General features: G+C 38.7%; 1 protein-coding gene across 1 annotated transcript in view; it reads right to left on the bottom strand.

Annotated features, from left to right (window-relative positions):
* Positions 1 to 13,765, bottom strand: part of LOC146805549 (fibrous sheath-interacting protein 2-like) — a 381,163-nt gene that overhangs the window by 131,445 nt on the left and 235,953 nt on the right. Inside the window, exons 6-7 of the mRNA XM_085623808.1 lie at positions 7,586 to 11,819; positions 4,795 to 7,522 (exon numbers count right to left, since the gene is read on the bottom strand). Of these exons, the coding sequence (XP_085479934.1) occupies positions 4,795 to 7,522; positions 7,586 to 11,819 (6,962 nt within the window). The remainder of the gene's footprint in view (positions 1 to 4,794; positions 7,523 to 7,585; positions 11,820 to 13,765) is intronic.

Here is a 13,765-nt window from a genome sequence, read left to right as displayed (position 1 = left end):
AGGGTTGTGAAAGTACAGCAGCTAGAGTGTCTCGTGGACCAGGCCGGTGGAACCAGGATGAAGAATTCAGATGAGATGAACCTGAAAGCAGAGAGGGCAGAGTCCAAACCACCCGGGGTGACCAAGAGGCACAGGAACACAATACCAGCCCTGGTTGAAGGTTCTTGTTGTCGCACGGTGAAGAGGAGATAGCAAGTGTGGAGACCAGGCTACATTGACGAAGCCCAGGAGCCTTACATGATCTGTCCCACGTCGGTCGACGAGTGCATGAAGGTCAGTGACTGGCAGGACAGCCAATAAGCCTTGGCAAATGCAAACAACGGTTCACGGCCCTCCTCAAATAGGTGAGCCAGCTGGAATCGGTGGAGTCCCTTAGGGACACCTCTGGCAGTAGGCGCAGGAGGTTGCAAGAAAGACCCAGCAATACACAAGAGATGAAGGCCCACGATGCAGAGGATGCAGGCAGGGTGACATTCATGGAGCTGTGCAGTGTTGGAGGCAGGGGCTACTTGGAGCTTCAAGGTCTTAGATGAAGAGAGACAACAAACCTTGGTGACGACAAACAGGCGCGCTGCACAGGTTGGCGGTCTATGTCAGATGGAGAGGGATTACAGTCTCCCAAATCTGAGGGAAGACTGATCAGGCCCCTTGGAAACCGATAAAACACCACCTGTGTTGCTGAGCTGGGCGATGTCCGTGGGACAACAGGCTCAGCAAACCGGTCGTTGAGTTGCCTGCGGAAGCCGGGAAGTGACTCCTTCATTTCAAGGAGATCCCTCCAGGCTGGGATGCGGTGACTCGGAGGATGCATGGCCACGGAGTTGAAGATCTTTGGAAAAGCACAGGGACGAAGATGCAGGAGGAATCTTCCTACCGGGAGCGTTCTTGTATTGGGTCGTGGCTTGAAGAATAGCAGAGTTCTATTGTCAATCAGCAGAAGGGCCTTTGACCAATCTTCAGACGACAGGCAGTCGGGTCCAGAAGTTGTTGTCGGGACGAATTTAAGGATCCACCTTCAGTCGAGCCCTTAAGTAATCCTAAAAAGGGGTAGGACCTCTTCTCTGATGACCCACCATTAGAGGGGGTCAGGGACGCTACTGAGATGTCCTAGCTAGTCAGATGCTCCCAGGGGCCAAGATTTAACATGGCAGAAACAAGTGACCACTTGGAGGAGCTCTGGGGCACCTTCCTAGGGAGGAGCTGGACAGGGGGTGGTCACTCCCCTGTCCTTTGTGTAGTTTTGCAACAGAGAGGGAGCCAAGGGCTCCTGAAATGGGATAACTGGTTTATGGAAAGAGGGCACCAAATGTGCCCTCCAATGCAGTCTGGTGCTTGGAAGTGCCCCCAACCTACCTGCTGGTCACACCTCTCCTTCTTTTCAAATCCTTTGTACAGCTTCCCCTGCTCGAGTGAAGCAGATCAGCAGGGGGGCAAAACACTGTCTATGGGCTGGCAGTCAGAGCCTTTAAGGCTACACAGGTAGGTATTGGGGGGCTCCACTAAGGAGCCCCCAGTACATGGTATCATGCTACTAACACTGGAATCGGTATAGTTGCATGGTTCCAACATGTGTGATACCAAACATGACCAGGTTCGGGGAAGTCATTATGAAGTTAGACATCCCAACTTGCCAGTATCCACTACATACCTTATAATGGCTATCCCGTCCTTAGAAAGTTCAGAACATGGAGTCTGGGGTTTGTAGGGGTACCTTTGCTAAGGCAGGGGTACCACCCACATACTTAGAACCATGCACCCTGCCCTTGGATAGAAGGGCCTACCTTGGGGTGACTTATAGGTTTTAAGTGCAGTGACCGGGATATAAGGGAATTCTTATATCCGAAGTGAACAGGTGCATGCACCTTGTCACACAGACTGAAATAGCAGCTCTGCAGACACAGTTTACATGGACTGCTATGGGTGGCACAATACATGCTGCAGCCCAAAGGAGACCTCTGCTGTACCAATGTCAAGGGTGCCTCAGTACCATATACTAGGGACTTATGATTGTGCCCCAGTATTCCAATTGTGGTGTGTACAAAGTACTTACTGGTAAATTTAAAGGCAAGAGCACTGTCACTGGGGTCCTGGATAGCACGATCTCAGTGACCTACAGTCAAAAGACACTGACAAAAAGTGGGGGTATCATTGCAAGAAAGATCCTACTTTCCTACAAACACCCTTAGAATGCCCCTATCAAATTGCGATATGTAATGCATTATAAAAACTATTCAGCGATTGGCAAACACTTACCGAAAAAAAAGTCATTCAACTCTCGCAAAACCCTATGTGTGACCTAGCGAACTGCAGGGCTGCAACCACTAAATGGTTCCATAAAAATTGCCCATAGTTTCTTAGCACACTGTTTTGGAGAATGTCTACATTTTTGCAAGATTGACAAATTTGGAAATAAGTCTCCAAATCTGAGTTTAAAGGGGCAGAATGAATAGAACACTTGTCAGCCTGCTGGGGTGGGGTTTATATGCACCCGCTCCATCACTTCCACAGTGATAGGGAGTCACCGCCAGAACTGCACAACGCCACCTGCTTCTTTGTGTGATTACTAATAAGGAAAATCTCAGGATCTAGTCTGGAACCTGGAAATATTCTAAAGGAGAGAACTTTGCAGTTAGAAGTATCCATCAAAAAAAGGTAACTTTATACTTTTTACTTTCAACTTTTAGACATTTTCCATACTATGTGTTTATTTCCTACACATGTCTTTGAAAACTGAGGAGATTTTCCAAATTTCAGTACTTTAATTACCACTTGCACATGGATCTTTCAGGTTTAAACTATGCATGCTCAAAGGCTTAAAAAATATGTTAAAAATAGTAGTGAATCACTGTCCTTTTCATGCTGAGTGGGGGTTTCCTCTGCCACCCTTTCAGTACATTGTAAAAATACCTATCAGTTTAATAAGTTAAAAGCTATGACTGCAGGACACACTGACAAGTGAATATACAATGTCTTTGTACATTTTGTGCATTTATTTTTGCTTCATGCGTTGTGAATCTGGTGGAAATATGCAAGTGTAAGTTATAACTTTTTAGGTAAGCCATATTTACATGTCAAAAAAAACATTTGTAAATTGAATTTTTTTCCATTGCCTGTACAACAATGTCATATACAACTTTTCCAGTACACAGCCATCTTAAACTACAGAAAGCCTCATGTCAAATTACTATGACAATATGATTCAACCCTCTCAATGTGTGTGCCACATTATCAGAAAAAGCTCACTGAGACAATACTCTGACAAAAAAACAGCATGGGTCAGATAATTTGTTGTTGGCTTACGTCTCTTTGAGTTACACATAAACCCTGGAAGTATGGGTGTGGAGAGTGCTGAAGCACCCCCAAAATAACCATAGTGGAGTTTAGAAGGTGATTTAGCAATAAATATTAAAATGTGTTTTTTTTGTGTCACATTTGCTGTGCTTTACAGACAGAGGTCATGTATCAGGCTATTGCCTCATTTATATCTCAGCGGTTCGACTACCAAATGTATAAAGGGTCGCCACACTGGCGACCATTTATAAAGCATTAACAGTCATGGAAGTTCCTGTCAAGGCAATCCGCTGTTTGGTGCAGGACTGAGTCAGCATTACACAACCGTATATCAAACAGTATTTTTTTTATTTCCGAAAAGAAAACCCCGAAACAGAATTTTCTTTTTGAAAAATAAAAAAGTGATGATGCCCTAGTCATGGGAGTCAACTCCCATGACATGAGGGAGCATTATTTAGTTTTTGCTGTCCCTCACTGCCAGGGTTTGCATGGTGGTGACGGACAGCAAAAAACATGGGTACAGGCCGCCCATTCTGATTTGGCGGGTGTACATGTAGCCATTTATCTGACAGCCTTCACCCTGTTGGAGAGGTTTAGCTTTGGTGGTGACGGAGTAGTGACCGTTGTAGCCAAACCAAAGGTCCAACTGCCTTTACAATCAGTGGGTTGTATATATACGCCATCGCTGTTTGGAGAGAGTATACATACCGCCAACATATAAATGAGACCCTATGTCTTCTTAGAAATTGCTGCTAATACTTATAACATTGAGACTGGTGTTTACTTTCTCTGACTGCAAAGTGAGAGGATTTTTTAAAGTGGACTATGTGACAATCTTGCTAGGGTATATGGTAGGGTATAGGGAATGTGAAAGGAGAGGCTATGGGGTAGCATTTATTTAAGACACAGCAAAGTTTAAATACCAGTAAATGAACTGTAAAAATATTTCAGAATATATCAGCAGATAAGAAATCATAAATTCAGCTCATTTAAAAAAAAATCCGAAGTATAATGGAAACAAAGATTTTTATAAAATCAAAACAAATCAAGACTCTTTATGTGTTATTGTCCAGTTGATATGTTTTCACTGAATCTCATTTTGCACACATAATTGAGTGTGCGCTATATAATTTTATCAGTAAAACTTGACATCTGTTCAAATTTAGAGACCATTTCAATGGAAAATGTGCTGCCTATAAATGACAGTGTGATACCACACTATGGTTTAGTGATATAATTGAGTGCTTCACAATGCACCACCAGTTTCATTCTCCCCTTTACCACTCTTTTGCTGAATATATTTACTATGCTGATCCTTTGTGTGACAGTTAGATTTTTTGCAGTCACTATGGCTTCAGTGGTGTAACACTGATGATCTACCAGACTAGTTTTAAAGATTCACATGTAAAAAATAAAGTGGGATAGTAATTTCAAATATATAATGCTAAAAATTAAACAAACAAACTTACCAGGTTTAAATATAGCTTTGTTTTTCTCACTTACCTCTCTTGGTCTAACATTTAATCTTCCTGATCTGTCCAAGAGGCTTCGTTTCCCCTCACCATTTTCTTTTTCTGATTTAGGAGATGTTGATTTAGCAAGAGTCACTGGTTTTACACTTTTCCCAGACACTGATGCTTTTCTTACATCTGATAGACTTAATCCTGTGCAGTTTAAAAACTGTTTCTTTAGAGTTTCGATGGGCTCAGTTTTTATAGAAATAACTCCTAGATGTTCGGAAACAATAAATGGATCTATTTTCATTGGCTTCATTTTAATATGTGGTGTTATTTTAGTTAGTGCATCTTCTATTTTCTCTAGGTCTCCAGGTGCTTGTTTGACTGCAGTTATGTCCCCAGTTGATTTTGCAAAGCTTGTTTCTGGTAATCCTGTAAGTAAATATGCTGCCACACCTGAAAGGATTCTTTCAATGATGTTGTCTTTTTCAACGCTTCTAAATAAATCACATAAACTCTGAGAAACAATGCAAGGTTGGTAGTTGGTCATTTCTCTTGCAAGTAATTTAGATATTTGTTTAAGGAACAGATTGTTAGTTATATTTTTACAAAGTTGCCCTTCCGATCCATAGATTTTCAAAATAATGTTATAAATATAGTCAATGACTGAATCACTAAAGTCGTCACTTTCTTCTTGAGAATGACACAATTCTTCAGTTGTGGTGTTTGTGTCTGGCAATTGATTAAACATTTCTATGAAAAGGGAATTTGTCATTTCTGTCACTACTTCATATAAAATACTCTTTGAGAACACGTTTCTAGTTTCTGTACATGTGACATAATTTGGCAATATTAAAATCTTCAATAGCAGTTTTGCGATGATCTCTTCTAACAATGTGGGTGATAATTTCATTCTTTTACTGGAAGAAAGAGCTTTTCTGCAGATATTGTTCTGAACTTTTTCATAAAGTTGTTCTGCGTTGAGAGTTGAAAATGACTGAGGACCAGTTTTAATAGATGTTGGATCTAGTTGGTATTCAGCAATTTCTGCACACATCAAGCATACCATTCTTTTAACAAACGTTTTATCTGTTAATGTGATTCTACGATCAATAAGTTGAGAACCAAATTCTTCTGAGATATTGTTAAAAACAGACTCAACAATTTGAAAGATAATGTTTTCATCTACTGGTTGTAAATGTTCTTCACTGTGCATAGTACCAATATTTGCAGATGACATTTCCATCAATATCAAAAATATGAATTCTCTGGTCACTTCACTGACTTCATCCACAGGTGTCAATTTGTAGTTAACACACATTGGATCTGTGAAAGTCTGTAAAAGTTTTGATATAATTCTAGAAATAATTTCTTCTATAAATGGAGAATAATAAATGCCACCTGGCAATGGAATTGTCTTTGGTCTCTCAGAGGTTAACTGAAAACCACAATTGATATCATCAGAAGATAAATAATCTGATGCTGGTGTGGAGAACGAAGAAGATTCTTCTTTATAGTCAAATGTGTATATTAAATATGTTGATGCTTCCGTAATTATTACATTTATCATATAATCAACAATTAATTCATTGTCAGTTTCAATTGCTTTCTGCAATGCTAACTGAGATCCAGCTTTCACCATTACACAACTATATATGATATTCACCACATTTTCAACATCATTCTGGCAAAATATTTGACTTTCTGTTGTATTGCTTTTAACACAGATGCCATTCTTGGAACATTCCGTTTTCAATAAACACATTAGTGTTGTGACTTTGTTATCAAAAACTGATTTTGATAACCTACTTTTGCTTCTTGCTTTGGCAAAACTAGGAAATGGGGGGAAGATTTTGATTAAAATACCAGTGATAATGGCTTCTGCTAATGAAGATGGTAGCATGTACGTGGTAGAAAAGGGTGGGATTTCCTTTCCATTATTTTGTATACCTCTTTGAAGGTTCTCAACAATATTTTCACGATTTAAATTGATATGGACAGTCAATGACCATTCTCCAGAAACACACAATTCAATATTGCCATTAAAAAGCTTTGCTAATAACATATCTGATATTGCTCTGGACAAATTATTATTGGAGTTTGACACATTAGCATTAATGAGCATGTCAGAACCACATTCCAGCAAAAGGTCATTGAAAAGAGAATTAACTATGCTATTAACATTTTTGCTATTTACTAACTGAGAACCTCCTTCATCACTTGTATTTACAGTCACAAGAGCCCCATTCATATCCACTAAGATTAAATCCAATAAATCATTTATCATTTCCTTTAATTCCTCGTCTGTTTCTGAGGAAAAGGGTAGAATCTTTAATATAAGTCCTGAAATTATCTCCTCTAGAAATAAATTATAATATGAATTGTCATGGTCTGAAAGTTGTTGCCTTTTTTGATTGCATTCGGTTAAAACACTCCTAAAATTGTGTGTGGAATGAGTTGAACCAGAGGCAGACTGGCAAATAGCTGCTCCTTCAGTTTTAAAAAGATGATCATAATTTGTAGTCATTTCTCTGACTATAATACTGCTTAAATTGTGAACATACGTTTGACTGTCTGTTCTCCTTTCTGCAAGAATTTGCATGGTAGAACCAGGACTCTTTAAAATGTATTCATGAATTGTTTCAACAATATTTTCAATCTCTTTGTCTAAATAAAAACACTGTTCTTCATAGACATCTCTAGTGATCAAAATGTCATGCTTAGAAAATTCAAGACTTGTTTCATTTATTAGAAGAACAGCTATTTCACTTAAACTAGATTTTGCAGAGCCACATTTTATTTTTGTGCTTGTTTCCAAGCCAGATAGTGATGGGAACATTTTTGATACAAGTTTGGTAACTACAGATTCTATAATTGTGAAAGATAATATTTTGGTGCCTGACATAAAATGCCCTGTTTCTTCCAGACAACTCCTATTTAATGGTAATTTTTGATGTTGATGTCTGAAAATCCTGAAATCATGTGTATCCTTAATAATTGCATTCGAATTTGTATTTCTGTAGGTCAGGTTATTTATTTTTCTATCCAAAGGTGAGTGCATATTAATTAATAATATGTCTTGAATGATTAAACTTGCAATTTTTTCAACAAGAAATGGGCTCATATTTGTTATACATTTCTGCATTGCTATTTTACTTTTGCAATGTTTCAAAATATTACAAACTGAGTCAACTACTGTATTAACAGATACTTCATAGGGCCACCATACATCAACAGAAGAAGATACAATCCATATGTGATATTTAGAGATAGCCACAATAACTGCATTTGTTAATTTTGCCAATAATGCGGTATCATTTGATAAACTGTCTTTATCTTCTGTGTGGTCTGTTATATTCTCCGAAATATGAGCCAATTTAGAGAGCAGGTGAGTGACAATTGTTATTAAAAATTCACAGGACACCATACAAACATACGATGCAGATATCTGTTTATGTGTGATAAGAATTGCAGAGTTACTTAATATGTTTTTAATTATACCGGTAAAGTCTAAAGCTGAAGGAGTGTACCAAGACAAATCTTTAGACAGACATGGCTGTAAATGATAATTAGAAATTTCTATAATTACAAGACAGGCTATTTTTTCACCTAGATTGTTTATTTCATTCTCGTTATCAAAAAATGAAATTCCAGACTCACATCTTTGAAACAGGGTATCATAAACCGTACATACTACCTTCTCCACAACATCATCATTTATTTGTGGGTAATAATCCTTCTTCAGAGCTTTTTTAGAAAGCACAATTTGCTGTTTGGCAAACTCAAGCAATAATACTCTGAGCAACTGCATGACTATTTCTTGTGTTTCATTTTCCGAAAGAGTTTTGTTTTCCATATAGTCAGCATTTTCATTATACAAGTGGATTATTTTGGAGAGAAGACCAACCAAAATGTCTTCCAAAAATATGACTGAGTATACTTTGGTAACATGAGTTAAATGTTGGCTCCTGGTTTCATTTTTTGATGCACTAACATTTCTTATTTTTTTACATGTGTAAGAAGCTGTTACTTTAGAATTCAGATGTTTGTTTGTTTGAGCTTCTCCTCTGTCAGAGGTAAACTCGCTAAGAATGTTTTGAACAATATGTTCACTGTTTACATTCATATACCAGAAAGAAGATTGAAGCCCATAAAAATAGCATTCAAGATGGTATGTGTGTATTTCAAGAAAAAGTAACTCAGACACTTCTTTAGCAATTCTATAACTATAGCCAGTTATACATTGCAATAGCACTTCTTCATCCTTAGAGAGTTGCAAAATGTTACAGTATATTGAGTCTGCTATTTCCTCAACAACATCACTGATTTCATAGAAAGGCTGCTCTACAGAACCACCTTCTGCCCCTGAAATATTTTTCTGTGCAATCTCCATAAGAACTGTTTTTACAAACTGTCTTATATTTTCATTGCAGTTTGGTTGCATGTCAGTTACAGAAAACAGAATTATTTTCCTCAACAATGTTTTCAGAATTTCCTCTACCAGTACTGATGCTTGTCTTTGCTTGCAAGTCATACTGATATTATTCTGTATTTTATTAAAAATATTGTTTGTTTCCGAGGTGGAACCCGATACAGTAGACATATGTCTATTATCTTGCAACTGCCGCTGGTAGTCAGACATAACTGAAGTTATTAAAATGGCTATTCTTTCAGCAATAATATCACTTTTATCTGATATATCCTTGTAAAGGGCAATTTGAGTCCCAGATTGACACACTGTTTTATTGTAAACGGAATCAATCACACAATCAACCAGATCTGCACTTAACGGTTTTAAAAAGTGCACTTCACTTCTATTACACTGTATTTTCATTTGTTTTTTAAGTATATTGATCATCACAGTATCCATTAATTTGGCAACTTTTTCACAGAAACTAATTTTTGTTGCATTGTTTTCAATGTTCTCATTCACAGGAAACCGTGTAATCAAAAACATTTTGGATAAAAGTTTTCTTTTAATTTCTTCCATTAAGGAGTTAGTTAAAACACAAATGTGAAAACAAGGAAATAATTCATGATGAAAACTGTGCTTAATTTTTTCAACATGGAAATCAGTAAGGGAATTTGTTTGTGTTTCAAATTCTTCTCTTTCTCCCATTTTATAGCTACATTTAAAATCACCAACATTTAATTCATGCTGACCAATGCAAAAGTAACATTCATTTATCCCTTCTTTATACACATTTGTAGAACCTGAGTAATCTCTCAATTGTTGAGGCTCCCATGATTCAATTGTATTACCTTTTGATTCTATTTCATTTAATAGCTGTTGGGGGACAGATTTTAACGTAGGAGTAATAGCCACACTAGCTATTTCATTTCTTAAGGTACATGTTTTCTGCTTTATTTCAGATGCAGATCTTTCATTCAATTCTCCGCATAATAGCATATTATTTTCTAAATGTAACTCGGCATCATTACATTTTGAAACACTACTGCCTGGGTCAGATGTAAGGTAATGTTCATTCTCTTTGAAGATTAGCCGCGAGGGTGATGGCAAAGATGTTGATTCTGTTGATCTTACATTGGAAGAGTTTTTGTTATCAGAAATCACGTTTTCCATTGGTTGTTCAAGGTTATGATACAATATATCCATCACAGAATTTCCTAAGCTTTGTGAAAAATCATCAAGTACGGAACTAGTTTCCTCATCCAGTACACTATTATTATCTATATGAAGTGTATTAAACCGTTGCCAATTGCCTTCTGTGACTGGAGGTGAATTACAATTAAAAGAATTACTCAGAAGAGTGGTAGATGTAAAAAGGCATTTTTGTAACATTTTTCTAACAAGTTTTTCAGAAACAACTTTCAGAAGTGTAATGGACGGTTCTGAAAATCCCATAATGCTAAGTATTTTGGAAGCATGGGATAATTCGTGATGAGATGAATGTCCTTTAAATGGAGTAGCACCATCAAGGGATGATATATGTGTGCTCATTTGTGCTTCAGTTTCAAAATTGTCCATATTTATATTTCTGCTCTGTGATTGGTCAGACAAAAAAGAATCCACAATTATATTAAAAACCTTTTCAACCATCTGATCTGAGTCACTGCATTTTATATTCTGATCTTCCGAAGAACCAAAACATGTTTCTTGACTTGAGCTTGTGATATCACCAGTAGAAGTTAAAAATGATAGTAATGCGGACTCTGTTTTACAGACTTCCCTTTTCTGATTACTAACATTTTTAGTGTTAGATGTTGAAATACCAGGATAAATTAGTGTATCAACAGACACAGGTGTTTCAGATCTAGAACTCTGACATTTATAATTGAGTTGTGATTTCCAGTTTTCTTCTCCTTCTGCATTAACATCTCCTCCATTTCTGATCACTGGTACTTCTAATTGACAGTTCTCAAAAATATGCACAGCTTCAAATGAATCCATGTATTTTATCTCAGTGATACCACTTCTATTTTCAGGATTTAATTCATTGCTGTCTCTAAGTTCACTCTGTGATGTCTTTCTTGGGTTCACAGAAAAATCTAAAATATCTCTAATTGTTTCTGTTGATGTAATTTCACTGCACAAAGATGCTGTTGCTGCATCGATTTTCACATAACAATTGTTTGGAATTTCTGCTGCATTGTACAAATCAGGTACAACCCTAAAGCTTCTATACAGCATTTCAACTACTGTGCTTACTAAATTATGAGATATTTTATCAAAATCATGAGACATTTTATCATATCTAAAAATGTACTTCTTTTCCCTCTCTTCTACACTTTCTTCAATATATTCCTCCAAAATACAGCTGTCCAATAAAATCCTAATAATGGCTTTTGAAACAGTTGATGAAACGTATTCTGCATTATCTGAAAATGCATGCGTATGCATTCCTTTTTTGTAGTTCAGCTCTGATAATTTCAAATTCAGAGGAATTAATTCAGCTTGACTGAAGTGTTTTATAACCTTCGGTTTATAATCTGATGAAAGTTTATCACAATCTGCTTTTAGAATAAAAACATTGCCAAGAACATTAGAAGTGATGGAGGCAGCCAGATCATCAGAAAATGCTCTTGTAAGATTAATGGATTCCTTTTTTTCTGGATGATTGAATTCATTTAACCATTTTTCTTTTACGCATTCAAAATCATGTTTAACACCAGTATTATTGATTGATGGTTCAAACAAAATACATATTTTAGTTTCACCAACACCTAAAAGTAAAAATATATGTTAATCAGAAGAACGTGCTATAAATTAACAAAAGCAAACGAGACTGGTCCATGAAAAGAAATAATTTCAGCAGTTGATTTAGCAAACATTTTCTAACTGTGTTAAAAACATTCACTTGTATCTTTGCCTTCAACCCTGTATAACACTTCTTTGCTTTTCAGCGCAGCTCTCTGTTGCACACTACACAAAGAAAAAGTTACTTACCTTCGGTAACGATGTATCTGTAAGAAACATTAGTTAGTTAGATTCCTCACCTTAGAATATCCCCAGACATCAGGCTGGATCCGGAAAGATTTTTCGTCAGCAATACCCCTTGCGCGACGCTAGGCGTCGTCTGCGGCTCCGCGTCCGTCGTCGGCATCGTGCGCCGGAATGACGTCGTCGGAGTACTTAGACGCCGCCCTCGTGCGCTGACGTCAGTTCTTGTACATAGCTTTCCGCGCCAGGAACGCAGAGCCATGCAAGAGACCGACACTTGTGCCAAAAAAGTCTAGGGCCCTTAAAAGGATAGCCTTAACCCTAGATGTCGGTTCGCAGAACGGGGAGGATGGGTGGGTCGGGGAGGAATCTAACTAACTAATGTTTCCTACAGATACATCGTTACCGAAGGTAAGTAACTTGTTCATCTGAAAGAAACACGTTAGTTAGATTCCTCCCCTTAGAATACATACCCCAGTAATACCAACCCCAGTGGTGGGTCTGCGAACCAAGATCACACCAGAAAGTCCTGGAGAACAGAATGGCCAAAGAAGCCATCTCTCCGGACTTGGCTGTCCAGGCAATAATGCATGGCAAACGTGTGCAGCGAGGCCCACGTTGCTGCCTGACAGATGTCCTGCAAGGGGACTCCTCGGCCCAGGGCAGTAGTCGCCGCTGTGGCCCGGGTGGAATGGGCCCTCAACCCTACAGGAGGATCCTGTTTAGCCAAGGAATAACAAGCTTTTATACACAACACGACCCACATTGAGATGGTTCTTTGTGTACCGCCCGCCCCTTCTTAGCACCTATGTAGCCAACAAAGAGTTGGACGTCCACCCGGAACTGTTTGGTGTGGTCGAAATAAAAGGGCTGTGCTCGTTTTGGGTCCAGACGGTGGAGCCTCTCTTCTTCTTTCGAAGGGTGCGGAGGCGGAAAGAAGGTGGGCAAGGTGACAGACTGCCCGATGTGAAAGGCAGTCACCACTTTCGGAAGAAAGGAAGGACGAGTCCGGAGGACAACCTTGTCCAGATGGACAGAAAGAAAAGGAGGCTTAGAAGATAGAGCCTGGAGCTCACTCACCCATCTAGCCGAGGTGATGGCTACCAGGAAAGCAGTCTTAAGAGTCAGAAGATGAAGGGGACAATTATGAAGAGGTTCAAAGGGGGCGCACATCAGATATGTCAAGACCAGGTTCAAATCCCACTGAGGCATTACGAAGGGGACAGGAGGAAACATGTGAGTAAGGCCTTTGAAGAAACGAGAAACAACGGGGGATTTGAAAAGAGAAGGCAGATCAGGAAGCCGTAAGAAAGCAGAGATAGCAGAAAGATAACCTTTTAGGGTGCCCAGAGCAGAGCCCTGCAGGCGTATACCGTTTCTGTGGAGGGACGCCTGGCTGCCAGAATCACATCACAGACTTCAGGAGGCAAGGCAAATGGCATCAACTGTCGCCGCTCAATCTTTACGCATGGAGGTGGAGACTGGACAGGTTCGGGTGGAGGACTGTACCCTGCTGTTGCGACAGAAGGTCCTCCTGAAGAGGCAGTCGTATTGGGGGATCGATTGACAGACTGAGTAGCTCGGGATACCAGTACCTTCATGCCCAATCCGGAGC

Source organism: Triturus cristatus, chromosome 8, assembly GCF_964204655.1.
Source record: "Triturus cristatus chromosome 8, aTriCri1.1, whole genome shotgun sequence".
Classification (NCBI taxonomy): Eukaryota; Metazoa; Chordata; class Amphibia; order Caudata; family Salamandridae; genus Triturus; species Triturus cristatus.
This window is presented reverse-complemented; position numbering and strand designations above follow the sequence as displayed.